The sequence below is a fragment of the Cervus canadensis genome, chromosome 6 (genome assembly GCF_019320065.1).
Source record: "Cervus canadensis isolate Bull #8, Minnesota chromosome 6, ASM1932006v1, whole genome shotgun sequence".
Taxonomy (NCBI): domain Eukaryota; kingdom Metazoa; phylum Chordata; class Mammalia; order Artiodactyla; family Cervidae; genus Cervus; species Cervus canadensis.
In genome coordinates this window covers 32,578,085-32,604,169 of record NC_057391.1, presented here as the reverse complement: position 1 = coordinate 32,604,169, position 26,085 = coordinate 32,578,085, and the positions used below count along the sequence as shown (strand labels likewise).

Sequence of the window (26,085 nt, the reverse complement as noted above, 5' to 3'; positions counted from 1 at the left end):
TCCAAATTGTCCTGCCTTCATAGATGGCACAGGACTCCTGCCATATGAATTAATACATCTTTCATCTCAATGAGTTTTCCACTTTATTGGAGAAGAAACCAAGGTTTAAATGTAAATTTTCCATGTCATAGACAGCCTTGGAATTATGTCTGGCTGATCCCAAAATATCACCTCTCAGATCTGAATAGAAGCTGAACATTTGGGGCAGAGATTCAACAGAATCTTAATACTGTGGATTAGTCAAAGATTCTCCTCTGTGCTGGGAATTAATTTCAAATCCCATCTTAAAGGAGGGGAAAGTATTGCAGAAATTCCTTATATTTCAACGTGTTCAAGAACAACTCACAACTTTTCCACTTTCTCAGTGAGTGGTACCAGTATCCAGCCTATTTCTGTGAGCAAGGGCATTGAAGTCATGCTGGAATTTTCCACAACCCCCACCCCAAACACCCACAAATAAGTATCATAGGCAGTCCATCACCGAGTCCTGCCAATTTTACCTTCTAAGTACCTGTGGGAATAACCTACTTCTCTGCTGCAATGCTAATCCGGCACCACCACTTCCCGCCCCCCCACACCCCCACCCCCACCCCCACCCCAACAACCACAGCAGCTTCTCAGCTCCTTTCCCTACATCAGCCAGAGCCTTCCCAGCCCTGTCCATTCTGTCTACTGCAGGCAGGGAATTCTTTCTGAGATGTAAGCCTGATGACAGCCCTGATCCACTGCCCCTTCACCAGTTCTTGAAACACACACTAATAGCTTCCCACTGTTAACAAGACAGAGAACAAAACCTTGGCATGGTCCTGCATGGACTAACTCTGCCCACTTCTCTCTCCAGACTCATGTCAAACTATTCTCCTCTCTGTGTGTTCCAACCACTTACAGTCTTATTTACAGCTCTTCAAACTTCCCATATTTCTTTACTTCCTAAGACCTTTACAGACATTGGGAACCCACTCTCAACTGACTAGCAACTCCTATCCATCCTTCAAACCTCAGCTCAAATGGTTCACCCTGATAGTAGCCTCCTCTAAGCCCTAAAACTAAGGCCCTGTTGTACATGCACATAGTACCCTGTACCTTCCCTTCATGGAACTTATCAAGGTTTATAATTATACATAGATTGGCATATGATTATTTGATTCTCTTTTACTCAGTTGCAAGCTCCAGGAAGGCAGGGACTACACATCTGCATTCTCTCCTGGAAATCCCTAACATCAAGCACAATTCCTGACACCCGTAGGTGCTTAGTAAATATTTGTAGATGAGAGAAGGAACGAATAAAGGGAGGGAAGGAGGCAGCAAGGAAGGAACATGGTGAAGACTATTCATTTGTATCCTAAGTCTCAGGATTGGCTTGGGAACTAGGGTGGAACTTGGCGACAGCCCAGCTGCTTGCTAAGAGGAGGACAGGAACTGGTAAGAGAAAGGTTATCAACAGGCCTATTCTGTCCTCCCAGAGAACCCACATGCTTGGCCACCTTTGAGTCTACCCTATGAAACCCAGAATCTCCCCAATAGGGCTTATGTGAGCATTTGTCCTACTTATATTTGATGTAAAATCAGAGAGTATGTGGGAGCTGAGAAAACAAATACCTTGCACTGGTCTAAATGGGCCACACTTACGTAAGCTGCATCTGTTCAAGATTGGTTACTAAACAGTACTTGATCAGGTTATGTGTTGCCTTTTCCCACTCAGTTGTTCAGCATTAATGTTTTCTGTATTTGTGTATCACCTGATTCTTACCTAGCATTTCACTGCTGCCTTAGAATGTCTCCCTGAGGCATTACCTTTCCTCTTCCCTTAATTCCTCTGGCACCAACTGGGAGCTGACCCCATCTGGCTTCACTTCTAACTCCCTCTGGGTTGCCTCCTAGCTTACACTTCTTCCTCTGTGATGTTGGCACCCACCCGATGCGGATTTTAGAAATGCTGACTCACATACAGGGCACAAGCCCCTGGCCTACCACGTCTGCACCACGCCAATCCTGCTTGTGTACTCAAAGAATTCTTACAGCAAGTTAGCTCCAGCTCAAAGCTGAAATCCTGTGTTTACCAAAGACAGAAAAGAAGTTCCAAGTAACATTCTGGCATCGGCTACCTCTGAGCGCTCATTCCTGCCCAGTTTCGAGGACCACTTGACAATCTACTGCCATGGGTTTCCCTGCCAGTGTGTTTAACCAGCTCCATATTTTAGATTCTTAAAAAGAACAGCCCATTCCACTGCCACAGAGAATCCAGGAAACAAACAGCAAAGGCTGCAAGAATGCTGGCAGCACCCATGGTCCTTCACTTAGCTATTGATGGTAGAACAAATGAGGGCTTAAAAGAAAAGAATGCATGCTGAAAGTCTATGTGATCCACCCTTTAAAGTGAAAATGAAACCTCTCCATCTCAAGCAGATGTGAAGCACCGACCCCAGAAGATTATAGCCCCAGCTTCCTATACCTGCCAATAGCACTTGCAGGTAGATTACTGGTAAGTAAGAGACCACCTCCACACTGAACTCCCATTCCAGAAGAACTGGTTTGAGTAGACAGAAATGGGAACTGCCGATACAGCAGCTAAGAAGAAGAATGTTTCTTTTGTACCAGAGACTTGAGTCTTTTCATCAGAAAGAACACGGGGAGGCAGAACTCTCATATGTGATTTGGGTGGGGCCACTGCTCAGTTTGGAAGGGATTTGATGTAGGTCACACCTGAATGGTGTAATCGTTTTCCCTACTTTCTTCAATTTAAGTCTGAATTTGGCAATAAGGAGCCACAGTCAGCTCCCGGTCTTGTTTTTGCTGACTGTATAGAGCTTCTCCAGCTTTGGCTACAAAGAATATAATCAATCTGGTGATGTCCGTGTGTAGAGTCTTCTCTTGTGTTGTTGGAAGAGGGGGTTTTCTATGACCAGTGCATTGACTAGACCATTCAGGTATAACCTAAATCTAATCCCTTACGAGTATACAGTGGAAGTGACAAAAAGATTCAAGTGATTAGATCTAATAGAGTGCCTGAAGAACTATAGACAGAGGTTCATGACATTGTACAGGAGGCAGTGATCAAGACTATCCTCAAGAAAAAAGAAATGCAAAAGGGCAAAATGGTTGTCTGAGGAGGCCTTACAAATAAATAGCTGTGAAAAGAAGAGAAGCAAAAGACAAAGGAGAAAAGGAAAGGATATATCCATTTGAATGCAGAGTTCCAAAGAATAGCAAGGAGAGATAAGAAAGCCTTCCTTGGTGATCAGTGCAAAGAAATAGAGGAAAACAATAGAATGGGAAAGACTAGAGATCTCTTCAAGAAAAGTAGAGATACCAAGGGAACATTTCATGCAAAGATGGGCTCAATAAAGGACAGAAATGGTATGGACCTAACAGGAGCAGAAGATATTAAGAAGAGGTGGCAAGAATACACAGAAGAACTATACAAAAAGATCTTCATGACCCAGATAATCACAATGGTGAGATCACTCACCTAGAGCCAGACATCCTGGAATGTGAAGTCAAGTGGGCCTTAGGAAGCATCACTATGAACAAAGCTAGTGAAGGTGATGGAATTCCAGTTGAGCTATTTCGAATCCTAAAAGATGATGCTGTGAAAGTGAGGCACTCAATGTGCCAGCAAATTTGGAAAACTCAGCAGTGGACAAAGGACTGGAAAAGGTTAGTTTTCATTCCAATCCCAAAGAAAGGCAATGCCAAAGAATGTTCAAACTACCGCACAGTTGCATTCATCTCACATGCTAGCAAAGTAATGCTCCAAATTCCCCAAGCCAGGCTTCAACAGTATGTGAACTGAGAAATTCCAGATACTCAAGCTGGATTTAGATAAGGCAGAGGAACCAGAGATCAAATTGTCAACGTCCATTGGATTATCAAAAAAGCAAGAGAGTTCCAGAGAAACATCTACTTCTGCTTTATTGACTATACCAAACTCCTTTAACTGTGTGGATCACAACAACCTGGAAAATTCTGAAAGAGATGGGCATACCAGTTCACCTGACCTGACCCCTGGGGAATCTGCATGCGGGTCAAGAAGAAACAGTTAAGAACTGGCCATGGAACAACATGGTTCCAAGCTTCAAACCAAGAGTAGTTCCAAATCGGGAAAGGAGTACATCAAGGCTGTATATTTTCACCCTGCTTATTTAACTTATATGCAGAGTACATCATGAGAAATGCTGGACAGCATGAAGCACAAGCTGGAATCAAGATGGCCAGGAGAAATATCAATAATATCAGATATGCAGATGACACCACCCTTATGGCAGAAAGCGAAGAAGAACTAAAGAGCCTCTTGATGAAAGTGAAAGAGGAGAGTGAAAAAGTTGGCTGAAAGCTCAACCTTCAGAAAACTAAGATCATGGCATCCAGTCCCATCACTTCATGGCAAATGGATGGGGAAACAATGGAAACAGTGACAGACTTCCCTTTCTTGGGCTCCAAAATCACTGCAGATGGTGACTGCAGCCATGAAATTAAAAGACGCTTACTCCTTGGAAGAAAAGTTATGACCAACCTAGACAGCATATTAAAAAGCACATACATTACATTGCCAACAAAGGTCCATCTAGTCAAAGCTATGGTTATTCCAGTAGTCACGTACAGATGTGAGAGTTGGACTGTAAAGAAAGCTGAGTGCCGAAGAATTGATGCTTTTGAACTGTGGTGTTGGAGAAGACTCTTGAGAGTCCCTTGGACTGAAAGAGATCCAACCAGTCAATCCTAAAGGAAATCAGTCCCGACTATTCATTGGAAGGACTGAAGCTGAAGCTGAAACTCCAATACTTTGGCCACCTGATGCGAAGAACTGACTCAATGGAAAAGACCCAGATGCTGGGAAAGATTAAAGGCGGGAGAAGGGGATGACAGAGGATGAGATGGTTGGATGGCATCACCAACTCAATGGACATGAGTTTGAGCAAGCTCTGGGAGTTGGTGATCGACAGGGAGGCCTGGCATGCTGCAGTCCATGGGGTCGCAAAGAGTCAGACACCACTGAGCAACTGAACTGAACCCGCTCAGGAGGTGAAGCTGCCAGAAGAACACAGAGTCAGTGTGTCCCCATCCCACACTGCTCTGCAGTCTGCAGCTTACTCCTTGTGGCCTTGAGAGATGGGACAACAAAAAAGGGCAGAAGCTACAACATGGCAGTTTGGATTCAATAGAAGCGGGAACTAACGAATCAGCCCAAGAATGGTATTGGCACACTCTAGTGGCCGTGAGGTCTCCATCAGAGGCTGTCCAGAGACACAGGGGAGAGAATCTTTATTCAAAGACTAAGGAAAAGAAACAAATGCCTACATTTAAGTGAAGGATCAAAGTGAAGCCTTGAGGAAGCTTCTGAGATGACTAGTAGACTGAGACTCTTCTAGGACCAAAGTTGGATCAAGCCCTGGCAATTTCAAATTTAAACTGAACAACGTTTTTCTAGGATATCACAGAAGGCAAGCCATCTCTGGATAAGTAATGGGATTTCATCAGTTTTCAGTTGGAATTGCTATCCCCTCCCCACGAAATTCTGTGTCATACTTTGTATGTACCCATGTACTTTTTTGGGGAGAGTGGATAGACATTATCAAATTCTAAAAGGTTACACACTGCAGTTTTAGATAAACTTCAAAGCACCTTCAAGTGGTACGTGCATGTTTAAAATCAAATATCTGGATATTGGAAATATTCCCTTTCTTACTTGGCATCCAATAATTAAAGGTTAAAAGCTATGACTAGGATTAATCCCTGCTCTTTGGAGGCCTGAGAGTAAATAATGGATAAATACTCCTCAGAGGGCTTCCCAGGTGGCGCAGTGGTAAAAATTCCACCTGCCAATGCAGTAGATCCAAGAAACACAGGTTCAGTCCCTGGGTTGGGAAGTTCCCCTGGAGTAGGAAATGGCAACCCACTCCAGTATTCTTGCGTGAAAAAAATCCCATGAACAGAGGAGCCTGGCAGGCTATGGTCCATGAGGTCTCAAGGAGCTGGACATGACTGAGTGACTAAGCACACACACTTCTCCTACTGAATGATTACACTTCAGGTGGTACTCAGGATTGGGAGTTCTACAGAGTCCTGGGAACAAAAGCTTAACATAATGCGTATAGTAAATCCAGTCCAAAGGGTGATCGCTATGGTATGTGTAGTAGACACTGAGCATTCCCTTTACCTTCCCAAACTCCTTCTCCCCTTTTGGCAACTGCCTTAATTTTTGTTTGGAGATAAGATCCTCCTACTTTTAAATAACATGATCTGGACAGGCCCCCTCCACAGTTCTGGGGGTGAAGCCCCTTCAGCCATAGACCTTCCCTGGCCACAGTGACTGGGGTAGGGTAGGTAGGCAAGTAACCTAATCCAGTCTAGTCCTTGTGATTCTCAGGATACTTTCTGGCAACACCGAGACAAGGATCATTGCTTTCTCACCCTGGATCTAAACATCTGAGTTGCTGGCAGGCACCTCATAACTCTGTGAGGTCCCCAAATAAAGCCAACACTGGATAACAGGAACTCAGTTCTTAGCAGTGTGGTCTGAGCCATGAATCAAGACACACTTGGGCATCACATCTCACTGATATGCACCAATAAACTCCAACTTTTAAACAAGTCAAGCCAGTTTGGGTTGGGTTTTCTGTCACTTGCAACCAAAAGAATTCTGACTAAAACAGAAGGGAAAATGCAAAATGGCAGTTTGACAGTTACCATTTAGAGCCCCCAGTAAAAAAAAAAAAAAAAAAAACTTCTGTCAGTTAATGTGGCTTTCTCTTGTGTTCATGCTTGGTCACTCAGTCATGGATGACTGCAACCCCATGGACTGTAGCCCTCCAGGTTCCTCTGTCCATGGAATTCTCCAGGCAAGAATATTGAAGTGGATTGCCATTTCCTACTCCAAGGGATCTTCCCAGCCCAGGGATTGAACCCACGTCTCCTGCGTCTCCTGCAATTCCTGCATTGTCAGGTAGATTCCTTACCACTGTGCCACCTGGGAAGCCCATGGCTTTCTCTATGCATACCTAAATTGAAAGAGCCTTCTTACCTGCTCTCTTTCTCACTTGTATCTTTGTTTCTTTCTCCTCCTCTAAAATACCTCCAAGATAAGACAAATTTCCTGGAGGGCCCATATTTCCATTTAAAACATGCTCTGAAATGCAATCAGCTCTTGAAATAATTTCACAGAAATGTTACCAAGGCAAAGCAGAAAAAGGAATGTAAAATGTAATATGGCCATGGTTTTTGAACAGGGGGTATTATAGCATAATGAGGAAACAGACCTTCTTCCAGTTCCACTTATCCCAAGAAAATGAAATAAAGTGTGAAAAATAACGTCACCTATTTTCACAGAAATAAATTAATTTTGCATAAGGAAAAAATGAGTTTTATACCCTGTGACTTAATCCTGTGTTTATAATTTGTGAAATTATCATTCAAACACCAATTAGCCAGTGACCAAAAACCAAACCAAGATCCCAGAAGGCTTGAAGGTTATTTATAGTAGAGACAGAAATGAAGTCAAATAAAGGAATATATCTTTCCCTGGTATGGTCAATGCACTCATGGGTACTCAGTAAATCACTATTTAGCACAGTCCTTTCTGTAATCATTTAAACCACATACAATGTCTTAGTGGTAAATCAGACACATGTAGTCACACCTAACTTGAAATTAGGTGATTAATCAATCAATAAATAAAACTACCTGCCTAACAGTAAAAGTTTTAACTGCAAACAATTAAAATAGCAGCAAAAGAAGCTGAGAACTGACAAGGTACAGAATTCTGCATACTGTAAAATTAAAAGAAGAGGGATTATTTCATAAAGTAGCTATAAACATCAAAAGAAGTTGGGACAATCTTTCCAAAATGTCTTCAGCCTGAATATAATAGTTCACATGAAAATAAACACATGTAAATCTCTAAGTGTCTAAGAATTTGCCTTAGTTAGCATATTTTCCCAGACTGACTCATATACTGTCACTCCAGAGGCAAATAAAAATTTATCTGTTCAGTGAGTTCCTGGATTTTCTCAAGTTTATCTAGAGACACTTATTCAGATGAAATAAAGTTAATTCCTCCAAATAAGTTAAATTCAAATTTAGTTTTCTAAATTTCTCCAGTTCCAAAGGTTTCCTATTGTACTACATTTAGCAGAAATTTTACCTTACAAAGTCATCTCATCATCCCTTTAAAAAGATTAACACCGAGAAAAATTGGTCAGACCCAATGGCTCAAAGAGTTAGAAAGATTTGGAAATTGTGGTTTTAGATTTTGCAACATCCTTGCTCTTCCTGTTTCCTATGAATTCTTAAGCATTCAAATTGAAATAAAGTAATTTAATTTTTTTTTCAATTTTGTGAGTGCTTTTAGGGTAATTGAACAGCCATACCTCTGATCAGGGCTTCCCAGTTGGCGTTATTGGTAGAGAACCTGCCTGCCAATATAGGAGATGTAAGAGACGTGGGTTCAATCCCTGGGTTGGGAAGATCCCCTGGAGGAGGGCATGCAACCCACTCCTGAATTCTTGCCTGGAGAATTCAATGGTGAGAGGAGCCTGGCAGGCTACAGTCCATAGGGTCTCAAAGAGTCGGACATGACTGAAAGTGACAGCATGCACGCACATCTTCTGATCAAGAGATAAACAAGTATAGGAGGCCTCTCAGAACACCCTATCTGTACTTTCACAGAGATGTACACACTGCCTTGGTCTTGAGGCCAAGTTCTGCCTGATTGAAGGCCCAATACCCTGAGATTTGACTAATGTCAAAATATGACAGCAGAAAGTAATTATCTCAGGTCTTTAAAAGATACTTAATTTATTTAGACTAAGTACAAAGGATTATGGAATATTAGACAAAAATGTAAGTGGCTCTTTAAATGTCTCACAAATTTACAGTCCATAAAAAAACATACGTGACACTAACCACTTAAGATTTGAGATGGCAATGAAAATGGGGTATTGGGAAAAGGCAAAGCAAAAACGCTCCCAAAATGCTGTAAGCACTTAAAGGGAAAAAATATGCTAATCTACAAAAATAATATTTTATAAATAAGCTTTCCAACTTAAAATAAAATGGAAATGCAATGAAGAATAAATTTGGAGGCTGAGAGTCAGTTCGAATAAAGATATTTTTAAACACCTATATTCCTTGAGTAGTTTGTTCCATGAAATAAAACTCATAAATGAAATTTTCTTTTCTGGAAAATAGTAATAGCTAATTAAAGCTCCCAATTCACACAGCTGGGGCATGAATTATTAATGAGCTCAAGGACTGACAATAAGAGAGCCCTAACAGGCAGATTAACACCATAAAATACCCTAGAAACAGGAGATTCAAGGAGGTGAAAACAAGTTCTCTCCAGAAAGAAAAATTTAGCACTTTCTACAATTTTATTTTGAATACTCATAAAGCAGGAAAACTAGAGATTTCTGGTAAAAGTAAAAATAATATAAAAATTCTATTAATGAACATTATTGTTGGAGTTAGCTACTAAACAGAGTAATAACTATTCTACAGTCAGCACAGCAGATACAGTATAGGTTTTTCTTTAAACTGGTATGGTCAACTAACTCATTATAAATATATGTTTGAAGGACGGTCTTGAAAGCACCATATGAAGATAAGCAGCAAGTGAACCAAAAATATTAAAGCTAGCTCTGGGTTACAATTTCTTAAGCCTTAAATTCCCACTTGGAACATTTGTTTAGAGATTAGCACTCCCAAAAAGAAATCAACCATTAGCAGTGCAGGAATGTGTATCCACCAAGGACAGCCAAAAGTGTAGTAAAACAGGACAACGTGGAACCACCAGGCAAAAACAAAAACAGCTGTCTTTCATCTCTGCCCCGCCTTCCAGAAAGTTCTCATTTGTATAGATTTATCAGCAGTTCCCATTCATTGACTCAGGGCTGCTATCCAAAAGACAAGCAATAAATGCTGGAGAGGGTGTGGAAAAAAGGGAACCCTCTTACACTGTTGGTGGGAATGCAAACTAGTACAGCCACTATGGAGAATAGCGTGGAGATTCCTTAAAAAACTGGAAATAGAACTGCCATATGACCCAGCAATCCCACTCCTGGGCATACACACTGAGGAAAGCAGAACTGAAAGAGACACGTGCATCCCAATGTTCATCACAACACTATTTATAATAGCCAGGACATGGAAGCAACCTAGATGCCCATCAGCAGACGAATGAATAAGAAAGCTGTGGTACATATACACCATGGAATATTATTCAGCCATTAAAAAGAATATATTTGAATCAGTTCTAATGAGGTGGATGAAACTGGAGCCCATTATACAGAGTGAAGTAAGCCAGAAAGAAAAACACCAATACAGTATATTAACGCATATATATGGAATTTAGAAAGATGGTAATGATAACCCTATATGCAAGACAGAAAAAGAGACACAGATGTATAGAACAGGCTTTTGGACTCTGTGGAAGAAAGTGAGGGGGGGATGATCTGAGAGAACAGCATCAAAACATGTATATTATCAAGTGTGAAACAGATCACCAGTCCAGGTTGGATGCATGAGACGGGTGCTCAGGGCTGGTGCACTGGGAAGACCCAGAGGGATGGGATGGGGAGGGAGGGGGGTTCAGGATGGGGAACACATGTAAATCCATGGTTGATTCATATCAATGTATGGCAAAAACCACTACAATATTGTAAAGTAATTAGCCTCCAACTAATATAAATCAATGAAAAAAAAGAAAAAGAAGAAACCAAATTCATCAACCAGATTTGACATCTACTGTTCAAGCAGAGTGTGCCTCCATGGTTCTCTTAGTTGAAATATCTCAGAGGAGAAAACTGGAACAGTTAACAATGGTTCGAAATTCTGAGTAGTTAATTCATAGAGGTACTAGCATAAAAGAACCAGAGTTTAATACTATTGTATCTCCATGCTAAATTAGTCTTCTTGAAGAGTCTAGTATGAAAGCCCTAAACCAGTAAGTTGTTGCCCTCTGTAGCCCTATTTTTTTATCTCAACCATTCCAGGAGTGTTAGAATAAGGGATGTGCCTTTCCCTTGATTTGTGGGGTTTTGTTTACTGCTCTAATTATTGTAAGTCTTCAAACTTCATGATCTGTGGAACTGAAAAGTTCAGTTATGCTTAAAAGCAAAAGTATGTGCCCCTGTAGGAGAATTGATATTTAACTCATTTTTTAATCAGTTAACATTAAACTAATGCTTATAATGTGCCACACTCTATGTTAACAGAAAACATAATACATGAGAACACAGAAAAGTCTAATCACCGATAATTCCAAAACTTTATCATAGCCAAAGTTGCAAACTAATCACTGATGACCCAGGTCTTTTGTTGATGTTGTTGGGAGTTCTCATCTTCCCCGACCTCTTTCCCTTCTGGTCTTATTGACTGTATCAGAACTGAAAGTCAGACAAAAGAAGGGCAGCAAAACTACAAGATTCTACAGCTCACCACCTGTCATCTCTCTTTGGAAAAATCTTGTCTTGAACTTTATCCATTGGTGATAAATATTGTATTGGAGAAGACCAACCTAGCCTGAGGCAAAACTCCCAAGGTAATGGGTTGATTTTCGGAGCCCGCCACACTCCTTTCAGCATGCCATTTCACTCACAGTTGAAGGCTGGCTCTAGATTCCAGCACATAGCACAATGTTGAGCCCAGTGGAGGTGTCAATAAATATTTGTAGGATCAAAAAATTGATTAATTAATATGTAGTTTCTATGCCTAGATTCCTTAGCCACCATCAGCCAAGCTAGACAGCACCAATAAAACATGGCCCCTATCATACCTCATTACAGAAAGTCATCTGAGAAAGTCATCTTAGATTCAATTAAAATGCTCACAACATGGGGAGGCACTCTAATTTGAATATTCCAGCATAGATAAATCAATTAGCAGCTTTTTACCTGACAGCTTCCATAAATACAATGAATCTCCAGAGTTAAATTTTCATATTTTATCAAAAGCTGAGGCTAGGAGGTCCCTCAGATAACACAACACCATGCCCTAACCCACAAGGCTATGCCTAGAGCAAAACATTGTGGCCTCTGCTAGAGAAAAAGAGAGGAGAATTTTTTTTCTCTATCTCTGTGTATATTTTATTATGCTTTTCATTACCACCATGTGAATCTAAAATAGATTATGACAAAATCATGTTAAAATCTATCACAAGGCTAACTCAAGAACAATGAAAATAGTCTCTCTTGTTTATCACACAGGTTATTAACAGAGAAGCACAATAGTACACTGGTTAGCAACACAGACTCCAAAAGCCTTACTAGTTGTGGCTTTGGACAACTTGTGTTAACTGCTCAATTTTCTCTTCTCTTAGGAGACAGTAATTGAAGACCTGATGTTTTTGAACTGTGGTGCTGGAGAAGACTCTTGAGAGTCCCTTGGACAGCAAGGAAATCAATCAGTCAATACTAAAGGAAATCAACCCTGAATACTCATTGGAAGGACTGATGCTGAAGTTGAAGCTCCAGTACTCTGGCCATCTGATGCAAAGAGCCAACTCACTGGAAAAAGACCCTAATGCTGGGAAAGACTGAGGGCAAGAGGAGAAGGGGGTGACAGAGGATGAGATGGTTGAATGGCATCATCAACTCAATGGACATGAGTTTGACCAAACTCCAGGAGATAGTGAGGATAGGGAAGTCTTGCAGGCTGGGGTCACAAAGAGTTGAACACAACTGAGTGACTGAACAAAAAAGGAGACAGTAAAACACCTTCCTCCTAGAGTTGCTATGAGGAAGAACACCTGCATAGCACCAAATGAACAGTTAGTAAGGGACAACTTGTATAATTTAAAGTCAAAAAAAACTGGACAATAATCAGTCAAGCTACTGGCCACTTTGGTTTTTACAACATAATTACAAACTGAGAAATGATACAAGCACTAGATTTTTGAACAAATGATCAGAGATGATAGTTGGGGTCTCAGATTAAAACATAGCTGAGGAATTCATGTTTCAGCAGTACTCAGATTTTAAGTTAGTGTGATGAGTGACTGAAAATATAAATTTTGGTATCAACCAACAAATGGGAATTATAAGAGAGAATGGTCTTCCCAATAGCCCTAAAATATGCTGCAGAGTAAGTCAGTCTCTCAACTCAGGGATGATAATTAACTAGAAAATATATTAAAATTCTTCCCTACTAATTGGTAAACGGCCGCTGCCTCACACCTGTATCCAGGCACCCTGCCAGCTTCCCAAACACCACAGTCCTGCACCAAAGGGCTAAGTCTTGACACAAGTTCAGCCATGGGCCTCTAAGACCTGACTCCAGAGCCACACCCAGCATGCACACCAATACATACCACTTATTATGGGTTGAATTAGGTTCCCAAAACAGTATGTTGAAGCCCTAACCCCCTAGTACCTCAAAATGTGACCTAATTTGGAAATAGAGTCTTTCCAGAAGTCATCACAATGAGGTTTTTACGGCAGGCCCTAATCCAATATTAGTGTCCTCATAAGAAGAAGAAATACGGAGATTGACACAGATACTCACAGAAGAAGAATGCACGTGAAGATAAAGGCAGAGATGCGAATGATGAATCTACAGGCTAAGAACTCCAAAGATTGCCTGTAAATCACCAGAAGCTGGGAGAGAGGTATGGCCTTCAGAAAGGACCAACACCACTGACCCCTTGATCTCAGATTCCAGGCCCCCAGAACTGTAAGACAATAAACATATGTTCTTTAAGCCACTGAGCTTGTGGTATTTGGTTACAACAGCCCTAGCAAACTAATATACCACTTCAAATAATACCTTTACATGATGTGGTATCCACCTCCTGGACTTTTCATAAAACCTAAGCACAGCTTCTCAACTCTTGGGAAAGTAAAAGCAAGATTATTCTGCAGTCGCCTGAGTACATTCTCAAAACTCAATCAGAAGTCCAGAGACTTTTAGGAGCTAGAGGTGATCTGAGAATGAAGATTAAAGAAAAAAAAGCTGGATAAATATGGCCTTTCAAAGCCTGTGGCAAGTTAGATTCTCATGTTCCTCAACAGACGCCAGGTTTTACTAACAAGGGTTACTTGTAGCCCCACCTGCTCCTTAAACTTGGCCAACGGTGTTTGTGGTATGTGAAAGAGCAAGTCTCCTGAGAAACCCAGAAAACTGGATAAGGTTAAAATAGAGTCCCGTGGAATTGTTTTACCAGGCATGCCTAGAAAAAAATGATAAAAATGGCTGCTCTGAAACTTAAGTAACCTGCACATTCTTCATCTTAAAACCTCATGAGAACAACATTGCTCACTATTCAGTTCAGTTCAGTCACTCAGTCGTGTCCGACTCTTTGCGACCCCATGAATCACAGCACACCAGGCCTCCCTGTCCATCACCAACTCCCGGAGTTTACTCAAACTCATGCCCATCGAGTCGGTGATGCCATCCAGCCATCTCATCCTCTGTCATCCCCTTCTCCTCCTGCTCTCAATCCCTCCCAGCATCAGGTCTTTTCCAATGAGTCAACTCTTCACATGAGGTGGCCAAAGTCACTATTAGAGAAATATAAATCAAAACTACAATGATATTATCACCTCACACCAGTCAGAATGGCCCTCATCAAAAAGTCTACAAACAATAAATGCTGGAGAGGGTGTGGAGAAAAGGGAACGCTCTTGCACTGTTGGTGGGAATGCAAATTGATACAGCTACTATGGAAGATGGTATGGAGATTCCTTAAAAAACTAGGAATAAAACCACCATATGACCCAGCAATTCCACTCCTAGGCATATACCCTGAGGAAACCAAAATTGAAAGAGACACATGTATCCCATTGTTCACTGCAGCACTATTTACAATAGCTAGAACATGGAAGCAACCTAGATGTCCATCGACAGAGGAATGGATAAAGAAGTTGTGGTATATATACATAATGGAATATTACTCAGCCATAAAAAGGAATGCATTTGAGCCAGTTCTAATGAGGTGGATGAACCTAGAACCTATTATACATAGTGGAGCGAGTCAGAAAGAGAAAGATAAATACCATATTCTAACACATATATATGGAATCTAGAAAAATGGTACTGAAGAATTCATTTACAGGGCAACAATGGAGAAACAGACATAGAGAACAGACTTATGGACATGCGGAGAAGGGAGGAGAGGGTGAGATGTATGGAAAGAGTAACATGGAAACTTACATTACCATATGTAAAAAGGACAACCAATGAGAATTTGCTGTCTGGCTCAGGAAACTCAAACAGGGACTGTGTATCAACCTAGAAAGATGAGATGGGGAGGCAGATGGGAAGGAGTTTCAAAAGGGAGGGGATATACATATACCTCTGGCTGATTCATGTTGAGGTTTGACAGAAAACAGCAAAATTCTGCAAAGCAATTATCCTTCAATGAAAAATAAATTAATTTAAAAAACTCATAGGTAAATTAAGAACACTTGTGGTAGCCATCTTATGCTACCATGAGTTGATCTGATGTACTTGAATTCCCTCCCATTTTATAGGCAAAGAGGCCCAGAGATGCACAACCATGGGAGAGGCTACAACTAGATCCTCACCAGATTTTCCATGAAACCACTCCATTATTAAATACTAATTATATGCCAAGGATCCAGAGATGAGAGTAGTCAGGAGGGGCAAGGAGTAGGGATTCTTTTAATTTAAAGAATAAAAGTACAAAGGGCTAATATGGTGAGAACACTTGGAGTAGGAACAGATAAGAGTCTAAGGCACACAAAAAAGATGCCCTCTGAGCTGAACTTTTGAAAATAAGTCAGTGTTCACTAAGCCAATGCAGAGGCCAGGGAGAAAGGCTTTTCCAATCAGAAGAGTAAGAGAAAAGTGACAAAGCACAAAGTGGGAGGTCCCCAATGGGAAGTATCTGGAGGAGGGCAGGCTGGGTCTCAGATGTCAGAAGTTTGGGGCTTTATTTTTATTTTATAGGCAACATAGAGCTGCTGATGGGTTTATATGGGATTCAATCAACTGTTTCAGAAAATTGCTTAGTGACAATGTTTAAAATCAACTAGCGCTGAAGATAGGCTGGACGCAGGGAGACTTATTAAAAGGTTATTTCAAGAGTTCAGGAAAAATAAGAGTGGAAAATGATAAGCCATTTCAGAAAGGGAACTAACAAATCCGGGTGGCCAGCTGAACAAAGGGAAGGAAAGTGAAGCCAAAGACGACCGTGAAGGCCTCTGGTCCAAAAACGACAGTGACGATTTTACCAAGTAAGAAAGTAAATCCTCACTCTCTCCCCTTCCCTAACACCCCTGGGCTCTTGGAGCGTCTTCGGACCAAGAGCGGGGGGCGAGGGGGTGTCCGGGAAGGGGGAGGGGGCCTTACGAGAGCCCTCCCCACGTCCCGGGCCGCGGCGCTGAATCACCGGCGAGGTTTCTGTACACGTGAATGAGCCACCTGCCAGCCGCCACCAGCCCCCGGTGCCCAGTGTGAGAAAGGAGGTGTCGCCTGCCTGCCACTGGCATGCCCCGCCAGCCCTCAGCCTGAGACCAGCGGTGCCTGCCCCTGCCCCCTGCCACCCTGCACTGCCCCGGCTCCCCCGCGGCCCCCACACTGCAGTGCGGCCGGGCCCCCTCCCCACAGGGGCCGCCCCCACCGCCCCCTCCTGGTGCCCGGGGCGGCCCGGCCCGCAGGGCCATGAAGCTGCAGGCTGTGATGGAGACGCTCCTGCAGCGGCAGCAGCGGGCACGCCAAGAACTGGAGGCCCGGCAGCCACCGCCGCCCCCTGAACCCCCAGCCCGCACCAGGGCCACTCCAGAGGAGGACAGGGAGCCTGAGAGCGCCCGGATGCAGCGGGCGCAGATGGCTGCCCTGGCCGCCATGCGGGCCGCTGCCGCCGGCCTTGGCCATGCGCCCAGTCCCAGCTCAGAGGATGGGCCCCCCGGCTCGGAGGATGAGGATGCAGCCCTGGAGGGGGCACAGGGCTCGCCCACCCCACCCGGCCGAGGCAGGGAGGCAGCCAGCCTCCCCATGGGCGATGGCCGCTTTGAGGATGCAGGCTCCGACGATGACCTGAAGCCAAAATGGGAGGAGGAGGAGGAGGAGCTGGAGGAAGACCTGGGGGATGATGAAGAGGATGAGGAGGATGAGGACTACGAGGATGAGGAGGGGCTTGGGCCCCCGGGCACCGCCAGCCTGGGCCCCACAGCCCTGTTCCCCCGCAAGGCTCAGCCGCTCCAGGCCTTCCGTGGTGACAGTGGATCCCGGGCACTGGGTGGCCAGGAGCGCCCGGGGACTGGCCCGGCTGTCCCCGGAGGGGCTGCCCATGCTGCACCTCAGCTGCAGCCACCAGACCACGGGGACTGGACGTATGAGGAGCAGTTCAAGCAGCTCTACGAACTGGACGCAGACCCCAAGAGGAAGGAGTTCCTGGATGACTTGTTCAGTTTCATGCAGAAGCGAGGGACACCTGTGAACCGCATCCCCATCATGGCGAAGCAGGTACTCGACCTGTTTATGTTGTACGTGCTGGTGACGGAGAAGGGCGGCTTGGTGGAGGTCATCAACAAGAAGCTGTGGCGGGAGATCACCAAGGGACTGAACCTGCCCACGTCCATCACCAGCGCTGCCTTCACACTGCGCACCCAGTATATGAAGTACCTGTACCCCTACGAGTGTGAGAAGCGTGGCCTCAGCAACCCCAACGAGCTCCAGGCAGCCATCGACAGCAATCGGAGGGAGGGCCGGCGCCAGAGCTTTGGGGGCTCCCTCTTTGCCTACTCGCCGGGCGGGGCTCACAGCATGCTGTCCTCGCCCAAGCTGCCTGTGTCCTCCCTGGGCCTGGCCGCCAGCACCAACAGCAGCTCCATCACCCCAGCCCCCAAGATCAAGAAAGAGGAGGATGCAGCCATCCCCATCACAGTCCCCGGCCGCCTGCCAGTCTCCCTGGCAGGTCACACCGTGGTGGCGGCCCAGGCAGTAGCAGCCCAGGCGGCCGTGGCAGCACAGGCGGCTGCCCTGGAGCAGCTTCAGGAGAAACTGGAGTCTGGGGAGCCTCCCGAGAAGAAGATGGCCCTGGTGGCAGAGGAGCAGCAGCGGCTGATGCAGCGGGCACTTCAGCAGAACTTCCTGGCCATGACAGCACAGCTGCCTATGAGCATCCGGATCAACAGCCAAGCCTCCGAGAGCCGCCAGGACTCGGCTGCGAACCTGACCAGCACCAACGGCAGCAACAGTATTAGCATGTCAGTAGAGATTAATGGAATCATGTACACAGGAGTGCTATTCGCCCAGCCACCGGCCCCCACGCCACCCTCGGCTCCCAGCAAAGGTGGAGGCGGCAGCAGCAGCCGGGGAGGAAACAGCGGGACCAACAACAGCAGCAGCAGCAGTGCAGGCAGCCAGGCAGGTCCAGCAGGGATGTCTGCACCCCCCACATCTACCTCAAACAACTCATTGCCTTAACCGCAACACTCCCCACCCTGGGAACCTGCCAGATTGGGCAGGGGGTCCAGGTGGGCCAAGCAGGGGCTGGGATGGCGGAAGATACGGGTGGGGAGGGGAGGTATCCACAGAGGAGCGACAGCTTAACGCCAAAAAGAAAAGAAAAATATAGCAATAAATGCTGGAGAGGCTGTGGAGAAAAGGGAACCCTCTTACACTGTTGGTGGGAATGCAAACTAGTACAGCCGCTATGGAGAACAGTGTGGAGATTCCTTAAAAAACTGGAAATAGAACTGCCATATGACCCAGCAATACCACTTCTGGGCATACACACTGAGGAAACCAGATCTGAAAGAGACACGTGCACCCCAATGTTCATCGCAGCACTGTTTATAATAGCCAGGACATGGAAGCAACCTAGATGCCCATCAGCAGATGAATGGATAAGGAAGCTGTGGTACATATACACCATGGAATTTTACTCAGCCGTCAAAAAGAATTCATTTGAACCAGTCCTAATGAGATGGATGAAACTGGAGCCCCTTATACAGAGTGAAGTAAGCCAGAAAGATAAAGAACATTACAGCATACTAACACATATATATGGAATTTAGAAAGATGGTAACGATAACCCTATATGCAAAACAGAAAAAGAGACACAGAAATACAGAACAGACTTTTGAACTCTGTGGGAGAAGGTGAGGGTGGGATGTTTCAAAAGAACAGCATGTATACTATCTATGGTGAAACAGATCACCAGCCCAGGTGGGATGCATGAGACAAGTGCTCCGGCCTGGTGCACTGGGAAGACCCAGAGGAATCGGGTGGAGAGGGAGATGGGAGGGGGGATCGGGATGGGGAATAAGTGTAAATCTATGGCTGATTCATATCAATGTATGACAAAACCCACTGAAATGTTGTGAAGTAATTAGCCTCCAACTAATAAAAAAATTAAAAAAAAAAAGAAAAGAAAAATATATATACATATATACATATATGTATATATATAAAGAAAATTTAATAAAACAGGGGAAAACCAAGGAACACTTGAATTACTCAGGTTTCGGACATTCAGAGATGAATTGTGAGAATATCAAAGGAATTAGAAATGAGGGAGGCAAATGTTTACTAGGGCTCTCCTGCAGCCCTGGTGGACCCATGTGGACTGGTGTCTGGTTTCAACAGGCCAATCCTGTTTACCTCATACATCCCTGCACTGTGTTTTTTCATTTTTATCTGTTTTTTTCTTTGCTTTTTTTTTGTCCGTTTGTCACACACTCACCACACCCAGCTCCTTGTGTTGAATGAAACCCCTGAGCCAAGATCAGTTGAATTTTGTTGTTGTTGTTGCTTTCGGGAATTTGTTGTTGTTTTTTTAAAAGAAATAGTGAAATTCAAACTCTATAGGGTTTTTAAGAGGTTTTAGGGGTTTTGTTTTGTAAATATTCTATTTTATTCTTGGGGGAGGAATCAAACCTAGGAAAAGGATATATATATCTATATATTTGTGTTCATTCAGGGAAACTGGACTTGAAAAAGAAAAAAAAAAAGGCCAAAAAAAGTAATACCCTTTATTTTTCCCATGACTGATTTGGGTTCGGTTGTGCATTTCCTGTGGTGCAGTGGGCCCAGGACACTGGATGCCTGGGCTGGAGTCAGCAGAGCCGATGAACTCAGGTGGTGTGGGCTGGGCTGGGCTGGGCTGGGGGGTGCATGGCGGGGTCCTGGGGGAAGAGGGGCAGGGATGCTGAATGCTAGATGTCACCGGACTTGTGTTTCAGGCTGGGCTCCTCAGTCAGGAGCCCTGAAGTCTTAACTCAAAAGGAGAAATTGCTGGGGTGGGGGGTGCTCCCCCACCAGCCCCAGGCTCCTGTCTCAGGGATGAACACAGCCTGGGGGTGCCGTGTCCGGGGACGCCGTGTCTGGAGGTGCCATCCGGGGACACCGTGTCCGGGGATGCCGTGTCCGGGGATGGGGGTGAGCCGGCCTTAGCTCAGGGCGGGGTTTCTGGGGCCATGGCACCCTGAACCCCCTCACCCCACCCCACTCCCGTTCTCATCTCTTTAACTTTGTCCCTCTATACTTACTGGGAGCCCTGCAGTGACTCAAGGAACTACACACAGGCCGAGGGGGGGGGGGGCCCGCCCTCCTACCCCCCGACCAACCCTGTTCCCCAGGTCAGAAGGCAGGCGTTGGTGGGATGCAGCTGGGGTCGGGGGCGCAGGTAAGATGTGGCACGCAGCCTGCACATCCGTCCGCCCTAAGCCCAGGCGCGCTTTTGGGCCGTTTCCTTCCGTCCTCAGGACCAGGTAGTGTTGGGTGGGGCTGTGCCTCCCTCCCGCACGGCAGTGCTTTTTCACGTCCCTCTGAGGGTGGGGGTGGGCTGGGAAGAACGCAGCTGTTCCCAGGTGAGCCTGGAAAAACTAATTGGACCCCGGGAGCCCGACCTAACTAGCCCGGAGGGGCGGCGGGGCTCCGCCAAGCAGCCTGCTCTCTCCCAACCCAGGCGTCATCTTGTTGCCTTGGAGACCTTGGGGGTGGTCCTGAGCCCCCAGTCTCGCCGGGTTTGCCTTCCTGTGGGGTGAGGTGTGTCTCTGGGAGGGAACCCATTTCTTTGGTGTATCTCAGGGTCGCTGACGCCCCCCACCCTCCCAGGAGAGGGTGGGGCAGGGCTTGGGCCTTTCTTCCTGCTTCTGGAAGGGTCTCCCCTCCTGTCGTCTCCCACTGCAGCGGCACAATCATTGTGGGAGGGGGATCCTTTTGTTCCCAGACACAATCTGCCCCCCTTGTTTGCCACCCCCCTCTCCCTCTGCTCTCCCCTCACCTGACCCTGGGAGTGTGGGCGGCTGCCCTCTGCCCCCCACCCGCTTCCTGCCGGCCTTGTAGAGGGGGTTGTCTGCTGCGAGTTTCTTTCTACCTCAGGTCTGACTCTTGATGCCAAAACCCCCGCCTGGGTGCCCACCTCCCTAGCCCCCAGCTCAGGGTCCCACGCGCGCATGCTGTTGCATCGACGTATATAGCGGGGCCCCGGCATCGGGGGACAGAGCGTCGTGCGGGCAATGGGCCAACCCCCCTATCCCCCGCATCTGACTCAGGGTGTGCCTGTGGTGCTGGGCAACGCTGATGATTGTAGGGGAGGGAGCATGGGCCCAGGAGAGGGGGACCCACCGGCCATGGAAACAGCAGGGGGTCCCGGGGCCAGGAGGGACTTCGCCCTCCAAGGGGCCCTGCCTCTGCCTAGGTCGCTCCAATCAGTACCCCCACACTCCCAGCCCCACCGCTGCCTATCGGTGTGGGTTTCTGGGGTGCACTTAGCACCCCTTATGCAAACCTGGGGGGACCGGGGTTGAGTGCTGTTCATTCCTGAACAGGTGGGGCTTAGCAGCATGCCTTGGATGGGGGCCCCCAAACTCAGGGTGGAGAGGGGCTCAAGGGGTACCCCTGCTCTGCTGATGCTTGTGGACGGGCTGCTTCTAGAACCTTCCTTGTGACCTCCAAACTGGCCGCGGGTCTGTAGCTGTCCAGCTGGGGGTGGGCGGGGGTAGGGGGCGGGCACGGGGTGGCGGGTTGGTTTGTAATAGTTGTGCGTTTGTACAGTCACTTTTCTCACTGTTAGCATTTTTGCCCACCACCATTTTTTTTTCCCTTAATTTTGCTTCTGCATTTTTTTCTTGGCAAACACGACTTCAGCCTTTCATGCCTGACTTGTGAAATTTCAGTTTCTCTGGGGTTTGTCAGAAGGCGTGGGGAGCACGCCTGAACTCAGGTTAAAGGGAAAAAAAAACTTCCAATAAAAAGACGTAAAACTACTCTCTACCTCTGGCCGGGCTCAGCCTGTCGTACCTTGGCTGCGGCAGGGCAGCCCGTGATGATTTATTTCAGTTTTTGCAGGATATTCAGGTATTAAAAGGAAGGGGGGAAAAAAGACAAAAAAAAAAAAGTGTGATTTTGAAATTTAAAGGAACACTGAAAGTTTACATTTTATAACATTATTATGCAGATTGTATTTAAACTTCAGAAATATTTAAGACAATTGTAACCCTGTAAAGCTGATGAAATATTAAAACAAGACAAAACACTTCTGACTTTTAACAGAAAAAAAAAAAAAAGAAAGAAAGTAAATCCTGGGAAAGCTAGTAATTCCTGAAGAAATTTTGGATTGTCTCTCACAGCTTCTTTCTGACACTAACAGGATCATAAAGTTGTGTGGAGCAGACATAAACTTTGTGATTAAAAACCCTATCCACTGATTTAAGGTAAAGACAAGACACTTTTTCTTTAAGTATTCAGCATTGACAACATATTCATTTCAGATAATGCCCTAGGAAGTATCTACACTTAACCTAATTGAACAGGGGTAATGATTGTAACTTTGAAAAACAATTGACAGAGAAAACCAAATATTTCCCTTGTAAGTTATACTATAAAATACATCAATAAACCAAAGACAAAGAATTGGTTTTAATTACTTGGGATTTGCATTTTAGCACAAAGTCCAACATAACTCCAAACTAAATTTATGCTTGAGTGTGGACAGATACTCATTCAATCAATAGGAAGACACAAAATGAGATTCAGATATATAAAGACTTAGCCCCATCCTCAAAGAACCTCCACTCTTAATTTATCATGAGTTTGAACAAAATACGGAACATGCATTAGTTTATGTCCAATAGCACTTGTAAAAGTATATCAGCTTTGTAAAACCAGTCAATAATATAGACCTTGAAATTATTCACAGAAGTTGCCTCAAGTCGTCTCAATTTATCCTATCCTTAAGCTACCTCTTTTATTTCCATGGAAGGGTCATCTTTTTATTCCAAATACAGTCCTCTCTCCTAGGCTGCAGATCTTTTTCAACTGGGTACCATGCCAGCTTAAACTCAGAACAACCAAGACTGAAGTCAAATCTTTCATCCCCCCAGATAAGTTGGCACTTCCTTCTTTATTGTCTATCTCAGCTGAGGGAATTGTCATCTATCTAGGTTCCCTAAAGCTGGAACTTCAGCATCATCCAGGATGACTCATTGAAAATACCTCAATCAGTTCCTATGTCCATTTTCTAAGTCTGCCCTCTCCCCTTCCAACCACATTGTTACCTGCCATGTTTCAGGATCCCAAAATTCTTGCATGGAAAACTGCAGTATCCTTTTTCACCTTGCCTCAAATATCTATACTTCCAACTAAGTGATCCTTGTGAAGCATGAATCTCTAAAGCACCACCATATTCTTTGGATAAATATGTCAATAGCTTCTCCTTGCATTCAGGATTAATTCAAACACCTTATGTGGTAAGCAAAATAACAACCCTCCAAAGATATCCATGTCTCACGTCCAGAGCTTGTGATGTAGCCCTGAGCCATGGACCGCAGGCAGCCTCTAGAAGCTGGGAAAGGCCAGGAATGGAGTCTCCCCTAGAACGTCCAGAAGGAATGTAGTTCTTCCAGCACCTTCATGTCAGCCTCATAGGACATCTGACAGCTGGAGATAAATTTGTGTTGTTTCAAACTCCCACACAATTGCACTCATCTCACACGCTAGTAAAGTAATACTCAAAATTCTCCAAGCCAGGCTTCAGCAATACATGAACCATGAACTTCCAGATGTTCAAGCTGGTTTTAGAAAAGGCAGAGGAACCAGAGATCAAATTGCCAACATCCGCTGGATCATTGAAAAAGCAAGAGAATTGCAGAAAAACATCTATTTCTACTTTATTAACTATACCAAAGCCTTTGACTGTGTGGATCATAATAAACTGTGGAAAATTCTAAAAAAGATGGCCTACCAGACCTGCCTCTTGAGAAACCTGTATGCAGGTCAGGAAGCAACAGTTAGAACTGAAAATGGAACAACAGACTGGTTCCAAATAGGAAAAGGAGTACGTCAAAGCTGTATATTGTCACCCTGCTTATTTAACTTATGTGCAGAGTACATCATGAGAAATGCTGGGCTGGAAGAAGCACAAGCTGGAGTCAAGATTGCCAGGAGAAATATCAATAACCTCAGATATGCAGATGACACCACCCTTACGGCAGAAAGTGAAGAACAAAAAGCCTCTTGATGAAAGTGAAAGAGGAGAGTGAAAAAGTTAGCTGAAAGCTCAACATTCAGAAAACAAAGATCATGGCATCTGGTCCCATCACTTCATGGCAGATAGATGGTGAAACAGTGGAAACAGTGGCTGACTTTATTTTGGGGGGCTCCAAAATCACTGCAGATGGTGATTGCAGCCATGAAATTAAAAGACACTTACTCCTTGGAAGGAAAGTTATGACCAACCTAGACAGCATATTAAAAAGCAGAGACATTACTTTGTCAACAGAGGTCCGTCTAGTCGACTATAGTTTTTCCATTGGTCATGTATGGATGTGAGAGTTGGACTGTGAAGAAAGCTCAGCACTGAAGAATTGATGCTTTTGAACTGTGGTGTTGGAGAAGACTGTTGAGAGTCCCTTGGACTGCAAGGAGATGCAACCAGTCCATCCTAAAGGAGATCAGTCCTGGGTGTTCATTGGAAGGACTGCTGCTGAAGCTGACACTCCAGTAATTTGGCCACCACATGGGAAGAGTTGACTTATTTGAAAAGATCCTGATGCTGGGACATATTGGGGGCAGGAGGAGAAGGGGATGACAGAGGATGAGATGGCTGGATGGCATCACTGACTCGATGGACATGAGTTTGAGTAAACTCCGGGAGTTGGTGATGGACAGGGAGGCCTGGCGTGCTGCAATTCATGGGATCACAAAGAGTCAGACACGACTGAGCAACTGAACTGAAACCTCTAAGTCTCTGTTAATTTGTTATGAAATAATTGGAAACTGACACTCCTCCATATGGCATGTAGGGCCATTAACAAACTAGGCCCAACCTACCACTGGTACATCTCTCCACTCAAATTCAGCACAACCAAAACTGAAGTAAAATCTCTTTTCATCCCAAACCTGCTGGTTTCCACTTCCTTATTTTCGATCTTGGCGATTAGAATCATTTTCTGTGAGTGTACCTTCCAAAGTCCCTGCTCTTCAACCAAATCAAATATCTATTTTCTCATGTTTCTATGTTTCTGTGCATGCAGGCCTTTCTACCTTCTTTGCTCATCCTTGATGAGTCCATTAAAGCAGCGCCTACTTTGAGAAAGCTTCCTGCTCATTCGGATGGAGTCACATGGCCCCACCTCCTTAGGTTCAGTCTCCTAACCTGGCTTTGTATTTATCACAATCCACTACATTGGCTCCTTTGTCAGAATCTTCCATTTGACCATCAGCTACTTGAAAACAGACACTCCATATTCATCTCTGCCTCCCCAGTGTCTAACTCATAAAGGTGAAGTGAATAGCACTATTGATGATGAGAATAAAAATAGAACAGCAGACCAAAAGTAAGGGAAGGTTAACAGAAGGGGATTCTAGGAGATGAGAAAATCTTAATTTATTGTAGATAAATTGCAAAGGAGCCACTGGAGACAGGGATTAAATATGCAAATGAAAAAAAAAGGAGAGAAATTTATTTTACTAGCCTGAAAGTAGTCCAAATAAATGAGATCACTGACAATAATGGAGGGACTATCCTTGAAAAGGAGGAAAGATTTTTTCCTCCAAATAAAAAAATACAGAAGATTAATACAGATATTAATTCACTAAGAGATTAATATACAGATGGGAAAATACAAAATGCATCATTTTACAAGGTTAAAGACAATTTTAAGGCATTATGTTTATGTA

At 44.7% G+C, this 26,085-nt stretch overlaps 1 protein-coding gene across 1 annotated transcript; it reads left to right on the top strand.

Moving 5' to 3' along the window:
* The first annotated feature begins 16,209 nt into the window (after positions 1-16,209).
* On the top strand, positions 16,210-18,528 carry LOC122443365 (AT-rich interactive domain-containing protein 3A-like). Its single transcript, XM_043471430.1, has one exon. It carries the CDS (start codon positions 16,618-16,620, stop codon positions 18,382-18,384), a length of 1,767 nt encoding a protein of 588 aa, XP_043327365.1. The 5' UTR covers positions 16,210-16,617; the 3' UTR covers positions 18,385-18,528.
* Positions 18,529-26,085: the final 7,557 nt, after the last annotated feature.